Source organism: Symphodus melops, assembly GCF_947650265.1.
Source record: "Symphodus melops genome assembly, chromosome: 17".
In the NCBI taxonomy this organism is placed as follows: Eukaryota; Metazoa; Chordata; class Actinopteri; order Labriformes; family Labridae; genus Symphodus; species Symphodus melops.
In genome coordinates, this window is record NC_136707.1 from 19617854 (window position 1) to 19636248 (window position 18395).

General features: G+C 39.9%; 1 protein-coding gene across 2 annotated transcripts; it reads left to right on the forward strand.

The window, feature by feature from the left end:
- Positions 1-2005: 2005 nt before the first annotated feature.
- On the forward strand, positions 2006-15828 carry srl (sarcalumenin). Of its 2 annotated transcripts, XM_079366251.1 has the most exons (7): positions 2009-2075; positions 10300-10395; positions 11219-11314; positions 12050-12085; positions 13113-13229; positions 13827-14060; positions 14150-15828. In XM_079366251.1, the coding sequence occupies exons 1-7, from the start codon at positions 2015-2017 to the stop codon at positions 14959-14961; spliced, it is 1452 nt and encodes a 483-aa protein (XP_079222377.1). In that variant the 5' UTR covers positions 2009-2014; the 3' UTR covers positions 14962-15828. The 2 variants fall into 2 exon arrangements, with proteins under 2 accessions (XP_079222378.1, XP_079222377.1); XM_079366252.1 differs by lacking the exon at positions 12050-12085 and having other exon boundaries at positions 2006-2075.
- The last annotated feature ends 2567 nt before the right edge of the window (positions 15829-18395 follow it).

Below are 18395 nucleotides of genomic sequence, written 5' to 3' on the forward strand. Positions count from 1 at the left end.
GGCCTTGTGTGTTTGCCATTTATTCCATTTTACTCTCTAGAAAACTCATTCCAGATGTTGACCTTTTTTTTTTTTTTCAGAGAGAATAACTGCTTGATAGCTCTCATTTTTGACCCAAGCAGCTAAAACGATCTTCACTCCGGTGGTCTCATAAGTATGACAGTCAATGCACAAGTGTCTTTGCCTGATTGGCCGTCAGGATTTTGCTCCCTACCCTCCCTCTGTTGGTCCGGAGCTCATTTCTAAATTAAGACTGACCACCTTCTCTGACAGTTAAAATGTACAGCAGGGACAGAAAGGCCATCATTCATTAATTTGAAATCAAACTGGTGTACACCATCACAGGCTCATTCAAAAAACATCACACAGTTTTCCTTTGTACCAACAAGTGATACTTTATAATGAGCATTCACAGAGGATGTCTTAAACCCATACTGATGGCTTTATAAAAAAGTAATAACTTTTAACACACGTTAAAAATATGTTTGATTCATATAAAACCAGAAACCTGAACAAGAAGGCTAAAAAAAAGCAAATCTGAATTCAGAGATCATTTTGGTAATTCCACTGTTGAGAGCATCAAATTGATAATATAAGGACAGTAAGATAAATAAAATAATGAATGCATTTAGGTTTAACATTTCTGCTATGCTGGGGCCAGACTAAGGGTGCTGCAAAAGTGATTATTGGGTCTTTGATATGCAGATTTAATTAAACTGGAGGGAAATACAAAGCTTCATGTATGCATTTTATTGTATAAATAAAAGTACCTTTAAAGTTAGATTTTGTTGTTTCCTATCTGGTAATAACGTGTTTTTTTCTGAACTAAAACAACTTTTCACTTTTCTTTCAAGTCAGTTAATACTCTTTTATTTTATATATATATATATATATATATATATATATATATATATATATATATATATATATATATAGTCTGTGAAAGCAACATCAAAACTTCAGCAACAATTTTAAAGTGAAAAAAACCAAAGCCAGTGGCTTTCCTTTGTAATTAACAAAGAATAATTGTTTACCAGTGTCAAAAAAAAAAGTTGACCAAAATCACACATTTCCTCATAAACTAATCATAATGCCTTTCAGCCACATCCCACCACCAGAGCAGTTTCCTCAGGATTGAGGCAGTTTATCGTACGCTGCATTGTTTGGACGTGCCTCCCAAAGTCATTTGGGATGTAGATTCTTAAGTAGAAACGCCTGCCATGTTTTAGGATTAATTTACAGTTGAAATGTTGATTCCCAAGGAATTGTGTGATTATGTTGAGCACAGTGTGTCTGTTTCAGTGTGATAAAGCTGTAATCCTCCTAGCGTGTAGCTGTGTTAGGGATTCTGGATTGACTCAGGGGGGGTCTTAATGTTGCAGACATACCCTCTCCTCTCCTCAGCTCTCATCCCTCCCTCTCTCACACAGTCTTATGATGATAACAACATGGCAGCCAAGTAAACATTGTGTCCTCCTTTAAAAAAAAAGATTGAAAAAGCTTCTTCTAATGAGGCACATTTACCCCTTACAATCTGGATTAAAAGGAAGCTAAATTGTTGCTGTCATTTAATCATCAGCCTTTGTTATGCAATGTATTACTGTAGCTCATAGTGAACGGTGTAATTTATGAATCAATTAGCTTAGCACAGCTAGTCTAGCTTTTTGCAAAGGGGACTACTTTTAACTCCTGGAGTCAGTTGTCCTCCCTTAAAAGTTAGTAATACTTTTAAACATCTACCTGTTCCTTGTTTCTGAAACACATATCTCGAAAATTCATCACTGAGTTAAAAGTCACTGTGCACTGATGCCTAGACCCAATCTGCGACCTCTCTAAAAATGAGAGTCAGCTGCTCAGTCCCTGTGGCATGCACTGACTTCTGCAACACCTCAATCTCTGCCCCTCCACCAGCTGGCTCTCTCTGTGCCCCGCCTTTTCCCTCTCTGTGCCCTTTAACCTTCCTCCCTTGGTATATATAGCCTGAGTGACTGTCAGAGTTCTCCTGGCAGCCATCATGAAGGGTACGGTCTTGATCTGCTGTTTCCTCTCCCTGCTGCTTTTGCAGGCCACAGCAGGTAAGACGGATTGTCAAACTTAGGGTGGGTAGCCCTTGTTTTATTGGGGCACTGCACTATAGAGTTATGTTTGTGGACAAGGTAAGGGTGGCTGAATGAAACAAGTATTGTGGTATAAGTTTGACTCTATTAAATGAATGCTTGATTTCTTTGTTAGCTTGATAATTCAATGACTTGAGTGAATCAGAGGCATTCATTTGAATGATTTAGTGATTGTGTTCAAGTCGTACCAGATAGGTAGAACAGGTTTTTTTACTGTTGTAAATTATAGGGGCAGTTTCATTAGGGTTGACTGCTTAAGGTGTGTTAGGACGGTGACAGCCATGGTGACACCAGCCGAGGATAGACACAGTCAGAAATGCTATCCAGGTCTTTATTTCCCACTAAGTATGGCTATTTCAATTCTGTCACAGTTTATAATTAAACTATGTGCCCGGTACCAAATGACTGATTGAGGCGGCGCATATCTTTTTGCATTATTATCACTTAAAAACTGCACAGTGCATCTAATGCTCCTTGATGAATGAACAAATGTGTAACAATTCATTTTTCTGACTTTGGGATTTGGGTTTTTTTTTTTCAAATTGTAGTTCAGCCTCTAGACTGACAGCATGTCAGCTGTCTTAACACATGACACCAGCTGATGGAAAGACTCGATCCAAGGAGGAAACAGCCATGCAGGATCTTAAATGGACACTTGGCATTTTGTCACTTATAGGTCTGCATTCACAGTGTGACCTCTTTGCTTCATTCTTGAAATTATAACTCCTTCTGGAGAACTTAATCCAGACTGGAAATACCTGTAAGGGGGTGTCATTTAATACAATGATAATCTACATTATCATAAACTGCAGGGATCATGACAATCCCATGATAAAGTTGATCACCTGGCACTCATGGTGGTTCAATGTCAGAGTGGCAACAACCTTTCCCAGATTACCCATTCTAAATATGTGGACTGGTGTCTGTGTACGGACTGGAGCTTCTAGCATTACCCTTGTCCGTCACCCTTGTCCGTCCTTGGGGTGGCGTTTAGCTCTGCAGCTCGAGCCCTGGCTTCCATATACCAGGCTGCTGTCAGGTGTCTAAGATTGGAAGGCCTCCTGAAACCTAACACTAGTCACTACAGTTCCTCCCTCAGATTTCCTCCCCCTACCCCCTGAATCCTCACCCCTCCCATCCCCGTGCTTCCCCGTAGATACACTGCACAGCTGCTGTCACACTGCACTGTCACAATCGCAATTTATTCCCAGCAGTTGGCCTTATAGGGACATGCATTCTCCAGGCAGGAGGGGCTGGGCTTTGGTTGCAACTCATAGCTTCATTCTGCATTTCCATGCAGGTGCCGCTCTGTAATTGTGTTGAGTGTATATTGATTTTTTTTTTGTTGCCAAGCACGAAGTAGTTATGTGTCCATTCCCCACAGATTATGTAAAATTTTGAGAATCATAAACTCCTTCCAACTCAGCGGGTAATTATTTATCCAATTGATTGGTTTGATCGCCACCAGGAACTCCACTGAAGTATATAATTCAGCAGAGTGGAGCAAAGGGGGTAATCTCCTTCCAAAGGACTGTAAAATTGAATTTCTATCATTTCATCATAACTTATCTCACAGCTCTGGGCTGTACAGATTTCCTGCTCAAAAGCGAAGAAATGAATGTTCAAATTCAGGTTCATATTTTGTAACAGCAGGGCCTTCATGATGGCATGGTAATCTTGATGTTGTGAAATCCTACCCACACTTCTGGCATATGTTTCTGATCACAATCAAGTTGAAGTCGTAATCAGCTCACATCAAATGCATTTCCTGAGTTTATTGGTATGATAAGTGGAACTTGACATCACAGAGTTATAATTTGAGTAGTGCTTTGAATTACTCTGTGTATACTTGTGTGTCGTTATGTTCTGGAGTAACAGAGTGAAGACAACATCAGGTGAAGCAAGACCAGTTCCAATTGGCAATCTTCCAGTCATGTCATGTAATTGTGACATCTTTGGCTTTTTTTATGTGAGGGGAAATATAACGTTCATTCTTCGTGACAAATCAGTAATCGGCTAACCTCTGTTCTTTATTTTAGCCACGGGGTTGACCTTTATGACATCATCAACCTGCTCATTTCCAGGGTTTCGGTCAGCCTGTCACTGCTCTGTCATGTAGCAGTAAACACAGGTTTCTATAGTTACTATTGAGTTATTATAAGATTGCAAGAAACCCAACACTAACTAAGCTGTGCTCAGTTTCCGAAGTCCTCTGTGGTCTTTAAGTGTGAGAGGGATTTAAGAAAGCTGCTAAAGCAATAAATATAAATGTCATTAATGCAAATGTCATCACAGCATATGGCTAAACTGTAGCACTAAGAGGTGTCTTTTTATAGATGAATATGTCACAACCTGTTAGGGATCTTGAGGAGATCTTCACATCACCAATGTGTTTATACTTTAATGGTAACACTATCCATCCTCGATACAGTAAAAACTCACTTTGCACAGAGGGGACATGAAATGTAAAGGCACACTGTCTCCACGTGTTCCTCTGTGAAGGCATGTGGCATGTCTGGGACATCCCTCCGCTGGTAGTAGTGGAGGGGACACGCCAGTCATACTTGACTGCCCTGCTACAAACCCCTCCTTAAGACAAGCCCCCAAGGCCCAAGGGCACTTGATGTCCTTTACCGGCTTTTAAACAGGAGAGCAGGGATATAGGCATCAGATCAACACCTCAGAGTAAAGTGCCTTTGCTGTGGCACCTTTCTTTGAGGCCTGTCACTCAAATTCATTAGGTTCGGAGTGACCTCTTGAAGGATTTAAAATGTGGATGTGGCTTACATGATACAGCCTTCAAGGGCTAGTTACGACCCTAAAGTCGGTGACTTTGTTGTTGTTTGTTTTTGATGCTGAGTTGTTCACTTTGAAAAAGAGTACACCAACATCTGGATCTAGAATTGAATAAGCAGTTTGATGTCAAGTGTGTCTGACTGGAAAACAAACAGAAAATAAAGTAAATGTGTGACATTCAACATGACATTTGAATCAAACATGACTGGTCCTCCTACTGTAGCTGTAATATTGTTGGTTTGTATATTACATAGTCATCTCTAAGGGATGTGAATGTTTCTAAATCTCCTCACTGGCTTAACGGTCAAAAGCCTAAAATAGGAGGCAGCCTTTCTGGCCCCCTCTTTGGTCCATCCTCTGACCCATTGTGGGTCTATTTTTGACTTTGGGGGAGTACGAGCTCCACAAGTTGTGCCACCTGTTACCATTCGTGGCCTCTTCTCACCATGCTCTGCAAAAGCGCTGCTGACTCCTTATGCTCCCTCCTGCTTATGGGAGAATCATGCACATTTCTACAGACTAGATTTTTATTAGCATTTCAAGTGTTAGAACCTACATGCTGTGTCTTTCTGAAGTTATCCGGAAAAAATTTTCCAACAATTTTTTGCAACACCAGTGCTTTTGTAAAACAAACAAACAAACAAACAAAACAACTTCTCATTGTAAATGTTAATCAAAAACGATCAGTTTTCATTGATCTTTTTATCTGGTTTATCTCATGGCTCTCAGTTAACGAAGCCTGAATCCACCATTGCTCTGGATAAATCTTCTGACGGTGATGTGTCAGGCCGGCAGCCCTCATCATGTTCTGTTTAATTCTATTACCCCTCTGTGCAGCAGGCGGAACATGATCCTGGGGGTTTTACGCATGCACAGACACTTGATACAGATAGCGTGAATGCACAAAACTGTAGATGCATACTGGCACACAGTCATGTGTATATAAAAGCATAACAAGGTTGAGAAGGTTTTTTATTTGCTGCAGTTTGAACAGAAAAATTAGCATATGCAAATACCGCTACAAGCTTCTTCTTTTTTTTTGTCTAATATGTATTGAAATATTCTAGTTAGGTATTTGTTTATCAGATAGTAATTGGATCTAAATGTTGTGATGTCCCATGAACGACACATGTTTTTGGACCTACTTTTATTTGAAAAAAAAGTGTTACTTGTAAATTGAAATTCAAATGTATGGCCAAATGTTAATGTGTTCATTCATACAAAATCTTCTTATGGACAGTTACTGATTGACATTCTTTCTGATGATGATAAATAGTCTCCACACAAGGATCTATAGTAGAGGTATGACTTACCCAGCTGCTGACGCTGTGGTGGGCTTAAATCCCCAACATTCCTCCTGGATGTCCTGATGCCACCAGAATGTTGCTCTAAACTGAGGGAGGGTTGTGTGGCAACGGGCTCACTGAGGATACACGGTACTCGAAGCAGATGTCCGCGCTTCAAGTCCCATGGCGCCTGCAGGGTTAATTTTGAGCACTGATGCAAGGCGCGCCCTGTGCAGGCAATATTACCTCTCTGATCTTTGCAGACCTTTGTAGCAAGGCTTCCATCATGCATCGACTGGATGGGATGGTGTTAACACGTTCACAGCAGTTAAGGCCCACTCAAGAGGGTAGTGTTAAAAGACGTGACTCTTCTGAGTGATGACTCATGTCACAGAAGCTTGAGTAATCTTTGAGAGCTGCTGTAGGACAGGCCTGGAACATTGAACAGATAGGAAATGTTCCTCAAGAACCATTTTAACCAATAAGCCCAACCCCTTTATTTTTGAACCGTGTAGTATGTCCTTTTTCTTAAGGATATCAAGGGGTAATGGTCATGTCTTCCTCCCAGTTGCCTCAGAAATTTAGTGTTTTTAGATACAGAATCCAAATGGAGTGGCAGAAGAAAAATCCAAAATAATTTGAAATTAAAACAGTTTGATTAGTTGGAATATCTTAAGTTAATATACGGTTGCAATGAGGGAAAATAATTCTAACAACGGCTTTAAGAAAGCTGTGTTTAGTTATCTAAAGAACAGCGCATGTCCAGTATAAGAAATGTTATGTTTGGAAATCTTACTTCATAAGTGGTTTCCTATTTTTAAGGCAAACATTTCAGGTCCTGCACGTTATTTTGAGACCTGACATCTCTGACAGTGACAGAAACAAACTCCTTCTCACTGAGTGATTTATCTCATCTTGAGCCAAATGTTAACTCAGATGGCTTTAACTTCCCTTCTTTAACTTCCCTCCTTTAACTTCCTTCCTTTAACTCCTTCCTTTCAGATATATTTTTTCTACTGGAACGTGTAAAATGTCATCACTGTATCATAGATGGTGCAACACCATTGACATAACTTATCACTTACTCTAAAGGTCACATTAACCAGCACAATTAGCATTTTGGCATGTAACAATCATCTGACTTCTATCATGGAAATAGTGAATTCAGTAACGTTGCATGGTTTTGGCACCTTGAGAACAACCCTTGATAGTCTCTTAAAATCCTTTTTAAGTACTCATTTACATGCATAGATTTGCTGCTGAGTCTTTTTTGGGATTGCAGCATTGCTCATACCCTCCTTTTACTCTGACAGCTAACCTCTTGGCATCTCTTATTCTTGCACTGTGCTTGGAGCAACATTACACAGGATTATTTATAGCAGGTTGACTCGGGGAGAATCAGAGGTGCTCAAACAGCAGCGTGTGTCATCGCCGCAACACTGCAAAGGAGCAACAGTTGGAATCTGAATGAAGTCATGGCTCATAAAATATGTCAATGTTTAGAGTTTTTCTATGATCTTCATATTATATATTTTGCCTGTGAAAGTTTTGGAAAGCAACATTTTGCTTCCTCTGGTGTTACGTGTTTGATTGAAATTGATCCCCAAATTTTTCTGAAATGGAGAATTATATTTCTATCCCCCTCAGTTGGCAGACAACTTTATTGCGTCTATTTGACTCGTGTCGAGTAAACAAACACGTTAATATGAGCTTATTTGTCATTTGATGCAACATCACTTTTGGCCAAAGCGACATGCCATTCTCACTCTTGGCCCAAAACATGTGCAGTCATTGACCATGTGGCGAGTGGCTGTATATCCAGGGCATGGTGCCACAAAGGCACTTACATCTGTGACTTTTTCTAAAATTAATTCACTATGTATTTATTTCTGTGCAGACTGCCCCAAGCAAGCCTCGGAGACATTTAAGCTGCATAGTCACGGAGCAGGAAGAGTTGATCATTTTAGAGATGATGCAGCTTCACTAGTGTCTTCACTTTGACTGTGCGACTCGTGAAAAAGTAAACCAAATTATGAGCATCGATAAACCAAAGTGAAAAAAACTTGTCATCTTACATAATTACAGCATTTTCTGTGATTCACTGTTGCATGGTTAGAACACAGTCAGAAACATTAATCACTGACAGCCTTTAGTTTTTAAAAAACTTGTTACAGATATGAAATGACATTATAGGATTTTAACTGGAATTTTTCTCTTATCCAGAAACATTTTTACTCTGGGGCTTAATTATAATAATTATTATGTCTTTTACAGTTCTGTCTATTGCTACTGTGCACCACAGCAGATGTCTATAAACTTTAACACCTTAGGGAAGGCTTCAAGACCTAAATATTTATCTCAACAAAGTGACAGAAACACACATCATATAAACAAAGGCATACATTGACATTTCTGTCTGCAATAGTAACCTAATAGAAGACCTTTTAGCTCCCCCACTAGCTTACTACCAGTTATTCTTTTTTTATAATGAGGATTGTTGAAGCTATAAAATGGTACATTAATGTATCTATAAAGTGTTGATGTTAAAAAGGGAGGATATGAAGGGCAATGCAGCTGAGGAAGTTAAATCAATGATTGATTAACACTATGTTTCCTGTGCCAGTGGTCTGACCTAAACATGGCTGTGCTGACAGGAAGTATGCATAACAAGATCAAAATTCAGATTATGTGTTATCACAATAGGATTCATAATTAGATGACTGCAAATAAGACAGCTTTGATATTCCACTAACATGTTGACATTACTTAAAAGGCCCAAACAACTTTATGGGAAGTATTTTGTAGGTGGATACTAGGACTTAGTAGGACCCCGACACATGAAAGTGTGAACGAGAAACACTTCCCATCTATGTATAACTCATAGCCTTAGCAGGTTTGCCTGTAGCGAGGCTGTGTGGGAGGCCTGATCTGAGGCACACAAGGACAGGCCGCACAGCAGGATGAGTCTGTGATAGGATGGTAAATATAGAAGGGAAAATACAAGGGATTGTGCACCATTGTCTCATTGTGTATTTTACTGGTGGGCACATACAGTGCAGCTCTGGGGTCTCCTCCCCTGTCTGTTAGCAAATTGGGGAAGTCCCTCTCTCTCTCTCTCTCTCTCTCTCTCTCTCTCTCTCTCTCTCTCTCTCTCTCTCTCTCTCTCTTTCTGTCTGTCTGTCTGTCTGTCTGTCTGTCTGTCTTATCTTTGCTGTTGTTATAAAGCCCATGATGCCAAACAAATGTCTTTGTCTGGTTATTTTCAGGCTTTGCTTTCTAAATTAAGAACTGATTGTACCAACAGCTGTGATCTAAGCAATCTGATATGTTTGAAAGTGGGCATGACGCACTGTAAAGCAGGCCTGTTCTCTCATATTGCATTTGTTACACACACATATTATGTGTCACTGGGTGCAAAATGCACGAAAAAACTCATTAAATAAAATGTGTTACCTATGAAATAAAAAAAAAATCCCATAAACAATCCTTCAAAATAAAGTCATTTAAAAAATGTTATTCTACTTCAAAGCACAACAAATTAACATCTCAAAACAGATGGAAAAGATCTGTTTATTTTATATTATATTATTTAAAAGCCTCTCTACATAGTCTGTGTTAGTTTGTATCAAAATGACAGAAATATAAAAAGACGTCTAGTATTCGCCAATAACCACGAACAAGTATTAGATTGAAAAGCTTTTGGCACTATGCAAACGAGACATTTTTGTACTCAGAAAGAGAACATGAAGACTGATAGAAGTAAAGACATTACTGTACAAGAAGCTGCAGATATTATCAAGACTCAGGTTGGAAAACATTTGGAAATGTGCATGACTCACATATGGACTATCTGGTAAGATACTGGTATCCAAAGCAAAACTGTCTCCCAGTGTTTCTGCCATCATCTCTGTGTTACACTCTCAGTTGTGATGATTAGTATTAATATGCAGGACATATGTGACTGTTATTAGCCCAGTGTGAGCTTAATAATGGACTGACGATGGATTGCTTTGCAGCTTTGATCTGATTCAGTATTTCTTTACCATTAAATTACAGTGTGGGGATTTGAACCATGTTGAATTTTTAAAATGTTTTTACAGAAGAGGAAGATTTAGCCACCAGCGCCCTCAGAGACAGATCTCACATTGACGAGACGCTGCGGCTTGCTGCTGAGGAAAAAGCCGGAGACTATGCAGGTAAGGTTCAGAGTGGATGCAGAAGATGAAAGTAGAACAGGTTTTACATAATAAGTCACAAAATACAACTAGAAGCTTTAACCAGATACTTCAACATACTTTTTCAAAATGCTCCTAAATAGTTCATAACTGAATACTTTTCCTTTTCAGGGAAGACATCCTTAAATAATCTTATAATCTCTGATATTTTGCTTGATTTACTTGCAACTAATTTACAGCAAAACTTAAAGGAAAAGCTCATCCAAATTAAGGCCTAGTCTGTTTTACAAACAAGTCTCAGTCAGAGAATTGAATTGATTTAAACCTCAGTGAGTGACAGGATTTCCAGGATCTTCTATAACATGTCTTTTACAACAAACAACTCTCTCTCTCTTTACTCCACAGTGCAGCAAGTTGGTGTAGGCTGTCTTACTAAGCGAAATCTAATAATTGTCTTGTAAATTCAATTGTAAAATTTGTTTATCAATAGTTTCGTACACAGCTAAATATTTTTTCTGGAGTAAATTTACGAAGTTGTCTCTCCCATCTCCACGAGTTTTGTTGGAAAATAAAGGCCTGTCTTATAACGACGTCTTTCCCAAACTAAGGCAAAGTATAATTATATGGACTTAAATACATTAAAGCCTGGGAAATGAATGTTAGTTTTAAGGTTTATTAAAGTAGACGTGAATTTCAGACTCTGGCACTCGTTGGTACACCATGAGAGCTGGTTCATTTGTGCTCTAACGAGGAAATAAAACTGGGTCTGTTTGACGCTCTACCCTTCTTCTAATTGCTGAAAAACACACAATGTTTATGTTCTCTCATACTCCTTGTCCTCCAGCGGCTATCGAGAGGTTGCGGAAGATCTACCACACATCCATCAAGCCCATGGAGCAGGCATACAAGTACAATGAGCTGAGACAGCACGAGATCTCAGGTACCTCGCAGGCTTTGGCTTCCTCTGCTCTTAGTTCTGATGTGTGGGGTTTTTCCTCTTTGGGTTGCTTTGGATTTGTTTGTTAATATTGTACATCACTCACATCATCCAACAATACACAGGAGAGAGGTCTGAATCATCTTTATATTCAAATCTTATACGTATGAGCTTTACTTAGGTTTGGTTTTAAAAATACTGAGGAGGTCATTAGTATGCTTTAATGTAAAGAAATAATTAGGATAAATATGTTCAGATAGGTCTGATTTCTATTCTAAAAGTGAATGATCCTATTCCTTTAGAATATTTCTTCCCCTTTTTTTCTAATGTGATATTTATGCTTTTTGAAATGTCACTGATTATTTGATTTTAACAGCAAACTCTTCTGTCCGACAATGATATACGATGGCTCTTTTGTGGCCTGTGCATGGAGTTGATAAAAACTTACATCAATCAAAACCTTCATACTGACACAATATTCACGTAGGCTAAGTGAGTGAAAGCTTCACAAACACGGAGGTTTAGTTCATCGCCTGATCTCAAAGGCAAACTATTATTTTACACTGACATATTTGACATATCGGGTCAAATATGGGGCTGGATCTCCCATTGTCACTCTACCCCGACCTTGTAATTCTAGAAACCTCTCACCCTCGCTCCTCACTCTCCTCCCTTCACTTTTCTGTACTCCAACCTCTCCTCTCCCTCCCCATCCCCTCCACTCCCCTCATCTAACAGCTTACCCCGGACGAACCTTCGGGGACTCAGCCGCAGGTGGGTGTGATGCAGAGCTTACCTGTGCATGGCACTGCCTGTGTGCTCAGCCCCCTCCATTCCCCCCCCCACTCATTTGTCCTCATACATGTCTGATGTCAGTGAGATTAGACACCAAAATATCTGACAATCAACACCGGATATCACAAAACATAAACTTTCTCTATGAAGTCATTGAAAATGATACCATATCATGCTAAAGAATTAAAAGGGAAGAAATGAAACTAAAAACAAACATATTCTTATAACACATGGAGGGGGTCGCATGTGCAGCTTTGGCTTAAGCAAAGGACAAACTGGTTTGAGAAGGGAGCACAAGTGGGAAAGGATGATTAGTTTTCAGATAGGAGTCTTTTATTTTTTATTTTTGTCGCTAAAAAAACCCAACAACTTTTATGGATTGACTTCCCCTCTTCTCTTTATATGATCTGCGCAGGGATCTTTCTATCACCATCTTCTTTTAAACTAAGTAGGACTTGGAGGTTGTATAAGAAAATACCTCTGCACGACTACCCTACACCATGTCCACTCATACAACACACGTGCTTTTTATGAGACACACAGCTTGCAGTAGCTTTGCCCTCTGCCAAAGTAATGGCCCTGCCTCATTAGTGTGCCACACAGAAGTCTGCAGCATTAACCCAACACATATTCCTTTGCCTATCTTTCTTCTTTTTCTGTGTGCAGTAGCGCAAACAACCCTCTGTGCTCTTGAATGAGCACAGAGGTGTGACAGTGCTATTCTGTTGGCTTTTTATCCCCAAAACAACCCCATGATGCATTTCAAACTGATTGTCAGATTAGTCACACTATCCTTTCATCAGGCACAAAAAAGGGAATTGTCCAACGCTTCCTTGTTTTGGCATCCTGTCCCACTGAACAGCTCAAGCTCTGACACATTTTGGTATCAGCTACAAAAATAAAAGCTCAGCCAATTTGTCAGAATCTGCTATTAGATGTTGAGAGTCATCATCAGTAAGAGGTACAGATGCGGTTTGACTCACTGTTCTTTCTTCTTCCCCAACAGATGGAGAGATTACATCCAAGCCCATGGTGCTGTTCCTGGGACCCTGGAGCGTAGGAAAGTCCTCCATGATCAATTATCTCCTGGGCATGCATGACAGCCCCTATCAGCTCTACACAGGTATGCTCCAAAGATATCATTTCCAAATAAGCAGCAAGCTAATATCATTATTACCTACTATTACTGAGTATTATAAACGATGAAGAAACCCTGAAATGGCATCAAATATCTGCTGGTCTGTTAGAGGTAGCAGTCTGAACTCAATGTAAATGTTACAGGGTTGGCCCCCTGCTGGTGTAGTAGTTAGTTCGACCCATGTACAGAGGCTAAAGTCTACAAGCAGGCAGCCCGGCTTCCAATTTGAAGTGCAGCATGTCATTTCCTACTCTCTCTCTCTCTCTTCCTGATTTCTGATGCTTTTCCACTGCTCTGTCTCTCTAATAGGTATGGGAGGGGTATGGTAAAGTTAAAGAAAGCCCAAAAATAAATCTTAAGAAAAATGGCGTTGTTGAGATTTTTAAGTGCAAGAATTCAATTATGGCTATCAAGTGGGCAGACACAAAGAGTATGTTGTATTAAACGGCTAGCAGCAATATGACTCATTCATATTTCACTTCTTCCACAACGCCTATGCGTTAATCCTGACATATCACACATCTTTTTTTTCTCTTTTTTTTCTCCTTGCATCTTTCTAATCACTCTCCTTTGTTTTTTCAGGAGCTGAGCCTACTACCTCTGAGTTCACAGTTATCATGCACGGGGAGAAGATCCGCTCGGTGGAGGGTATTGTTATGGCGGCAGACAGCTCACGGTCCTTCTCCCCTCTGGAGAAGTTTGGACAAAACTTCCTGGAAAAGCTGATTGGTATCGAGATGCCCCACAAACTTCTGGAACGTGTGACTTTTGTGGACACACCAGGAATCATTGAGAACAGAAAACAGCAGGAGAGAGGTAAACCAGAGTTATACGTTCACTTCGCAGATTTTCATTGTTGAATTATAAACTCTGTATGAAATGGTTTATGCTTTTCTTCTGTTCAGGTTATCCTTTCAATGATGTCTGCCAGTGGTTCATTGACAGGGCCGACCTAATCTTCGTGGTGTTTGACCCCACAAAGTTGGACGTTGGCTTGGAGCTGGAGATGCTCTTCCGACAGTTGAAAGGTCGTGAATCTCAGATCCGCATCATCCTCAACAAGGCTGACAACCTGGTCACCCAGGACTTGATGAGAGTATATGGAGCGCTCTTTTGGAGCTTAGCACCCCTCATAAATGTCACTGAACCCCCCCGTGTCTACGTCAGCTCCTTCTGGCCGTATGATTATGCACCTGACACCAGCCGGGAGCTCTTCAAGCGAGAGGAGATTTCCCTCCTGGAAGATCTGAACCAGGTGATTGAAAACCGCATGGAGAACAAAATTGCCTTCATCCGCCAGCATGGAATCCGTGTGAGAATCCACGCCCTGCTGGTAGATCGCTACGTCCAGACCTTTAAGGAGAAGATGAGCTACTTCAGTGACCCGGAGCTGGTCTTCAAAGAGATTGTGGATGACCCAGACAAGTTCTACATTTTCAAGTCCATCCTGGCCAAGACCAACGTCAGCAAGTTTGATCTGCCCAACCGTGATGCTTACCGTGACTTCTTTGGCATCAACCCGATCAACAACTTCAAGCCTCTGTCGGCTCAGTGCTCCTACATGGGAGGCTGTCTGCTGGAGAAGATTGAGAAGGCGATCACCAATGAGCTGCCTGCCTTACTGAGCAGCATTAACTCTGGCAAGCAGCCTGGCCTGTCCTCCTGCGAGGCCACGGGCTGCGGTGAGAAGCCAAAGAACCGCTACCGGAAGAACTGAGGGAAATGAAATAACTTGAGTGCGGGAAGTAAGAAGAGGAGGAGGGGGCCTGGTGGAAGCCAGCCTTGAGTTAGTCAGAATGCCTGTGTTGTTGAGGAGACAGAGGAGAGGATAGTAGTGTTTGTTTTGTCCTCAGGAGAATATGTGGAGGTTGCCTTTCAGGACTTTGGGGTTGAAGCATATCGAGGGAGGGGGGGTCATTGTTTGAAAAGGCAGCTTAAAAACTCAAGTGCTGAAGGAAGAAAAAAAAGATGAGCGCCATTCACTGAGTTTGATACATACACGCCCTCCTCTCTCCCTTGCACATTCACAATGGACTGTCTGGGTTTTGGGGGATGGGAAAGTGATGATGTGAATACATATAAACATAAAAAGAAAGTTCAAATAAAAGTTGAATCATTAGACTGAAAAAAGTCAAATACCAGCTCCCATGTATGTGAACAAAACAGGAAAAGTGGAAACAGAAGTTGAAAATTTGTTGTTGTAAAATCAGTCAATTCCATAGGCTTCAAAGCTGTTTCTGAAGTAGCTTTTTTGGGTGCTAAACACAGCTTTTATGTTTGGGTTGTCATCCAAACCTGTGTCACTTACATAGATTAACTTTTAACATTGCATGTTAGACATCACATCTTATTTAATAAATGCATGCATTTCCTTCTAACATACAGTTCATGTAATATTTCCTCATGTAACTGAAACCTGAACCAAACCTGCCATGCAACAGACGAGGCCTTTTTTTTTTATTCCAAGTTTTATAAACTCATCGGTCCGGGTTGTTGACAACCAGTAAGTCTGCTCATTGCTTTTCTGATCTTTCTGTTTCTGTTTGCATCTATAAATTTGCCGGTCTTTGGCAGAAATTCAAAACTGTTTAATGACTTTTTTTTTTTTTTTTTGGACAGATAAGCTTCCCAGTATTTTTAAGCTGAGTGACGATACAAATAAAACAAAGCGATATGTCTCGATTATAGACATCTGTAGCCGTTTCTTCTGCAGTCTAGTAAGACAAATTAAATGACTTTTCTGTGGTAACGTTCCAAATGTGCACCGTCGTAGGCTACATATAATCCTGCTATACAATTTACACAAACACTCATTGCCAGATTTTGACAGAGGTTTTTTTAGCTAGTGGAAGTGGGCTGGTGAATTGAAGAACTTTTGAGTTGATCCCTGACCTCGGACCCAACAGTAACCTCTACATCCCAAAAATGTATTTACTGTGATACATGTCATAGCTACAAGTTCTTACACCAGCCTACCTCAATAAATTTCCAGGACTATGGCAGGACAAAATAATTAAAATAGTTTGACATTTTGGAAAAAAAAACAACACTTTGTTGAAACCGTAGAAAATTTGATGCTATTCCACTCTCAGGTTTAAGCTTCCTCGTCTCTTCCCTCCTCTATCCTTTTGCCTGTGGGCTTGAAATTGATTTCAGATTTCTTGTCTCTATTCTTAAAATACTTAAAGGAAAGAGGGGAGAGAAGGCTTGCTTGAGGAGCTGCAGACGAGGATGCAGAGATGTCTCCATGATGCAGCTGTGCCACATCTCAGGTAGGAGACATTAGGTGAGGAAGAAGGGAATAGAATCAAGGATTTACAAACTGAGAAATGAGAAAAGGCATTTGTTGATAAGATGCAATGACGTGCTGCGCTTGAGGAAGCAGATTTTCCAGGAAGTCACTTTGCATGTCTATGAAATTGACTTGCCCTTATCTCCTCCTCAATTACCACATGCCATTTTTACTCTGCCTATTTCTGCAAAGACGAGCAGAATATATAATGTGCTGACGAGAGAGCTTTACAGGTTAGCAGACAAATTCAAATTCAAAGGTTAGCAGACAAATTCAAAACAATAAAAAAAATGAAGACCTTGTTACATTGAGACAGATAAACTGTTTCATCAAGTTTCCTGAGCTAAGCGAACCAGCTGCTGGCTCCAGCTACATCATTTTTAGGAACCACATGGACATAAAAGGAATGGTAGTATTTGTTAATGTCAAACTTCTTTAAATATTTAGGCCAAAATCATCAAAGAACAGGTAACTCGCACTGCTCCAAATGCATCAATATGTAGCCATGGACAAATGCAGTTCCAGCTCAATCTCTGTCTTTCCCCACTAACCCCATTTACAGTGTTTGATACTAAAATCTAAATTATGATTTTAAAAAATCCTCAAATTTGCTTGATTTACCTTTAGTTTACTTGTTTTTTTTCAGTGTAAAGGATCCCCTGGATGTGTATAGAATGTGTACGCTGCAGATCCAGAAGTTGTCCACTAGAGAGTGCTGTGTCAAAGTGTAAAAGGTTATATAGCCCACTTACTAACCCGTCATGGCAACAGTTTGTAGTGGGATGACAGCTTGGGCTAATGACGCTGTGTGGTTGTGCTTTTTCATATATTTTGGTATCAGTTATCATGTTAATTTATCTGTAAATTAACTCTGGAATGGATGTGTGAGCCATTAAAGCAGTTGTTAATGCACTCTTTGTTTTGAATGAAGAACATTTAAAGTAATTTTGGAAGATTAGATCAGAATAAAGATTTGCAATCAACAAGGTAGTTACATTTTGTGTTGTGTTTCTTGTTAAATCATGGAGATTTAAACATGAAATTAAGGATTAAAACTTTTTACAGGCAGATATGTCTATCTTTACTTCCTTTACCTTCGGCCTAAATATACAACTCCCAGCTACAACTCTTCCCACATTCATGTCCCCTTCTCTTTACTCTCTGGTTCAGTGTTCAGTAGTCTGGATACTCTAAGGGACACTGTCTCCACTTTTAGGTTGAAAAAGGATGGTTCGATTTTGGAGCTGCAATGCACCAACAATTTGTCGTGACTAGAAATGGGGAGGGGTGTGTGTGTGTGTGTGTGGTGGTTTCGGGTGTATGTGTATTCTTGGAAACTTGCTCTAGTTTGGATCTATTTACCGAAACTCTCCACAAAACACACTGTGTCAAACTCAAAATGTTTTCTCTGTATGGTTCATTTCCAGTTTTAATTAGTATTATTGGTGTAATTTGTTGTGGCATAAATAATGTAATGTCAGTATACACATGATCATATTTCCCTAAGAACACTACTTTTTGTTTTACTAATAGTCTTTGTAATTTCAGTCTTGAATTTGTTTCTAAACAACACAAGACATCTTAACATCATGCATATTTAACAAAATGTGTAACCGTGCAAAGGCACATGGACACATGGATAATAGTTTAGTAAGTCACTCATCTTTGTGTTTCAAGTTTTAAAAGTAATATTTTGCCAGAGCCACTCTCGAAGATTCCTGTTATTCAAAAAACAATTGAAATAAAAGGCTGATGATCCCCGAAATCTCAGCTCTGTAAGTCATGCTCATTAGGGGAATCGTTCTCCCTTTCCAGTTCATACTTTTACAGAAGGGTGTGCCCAGTTGCTTGTTGTTATC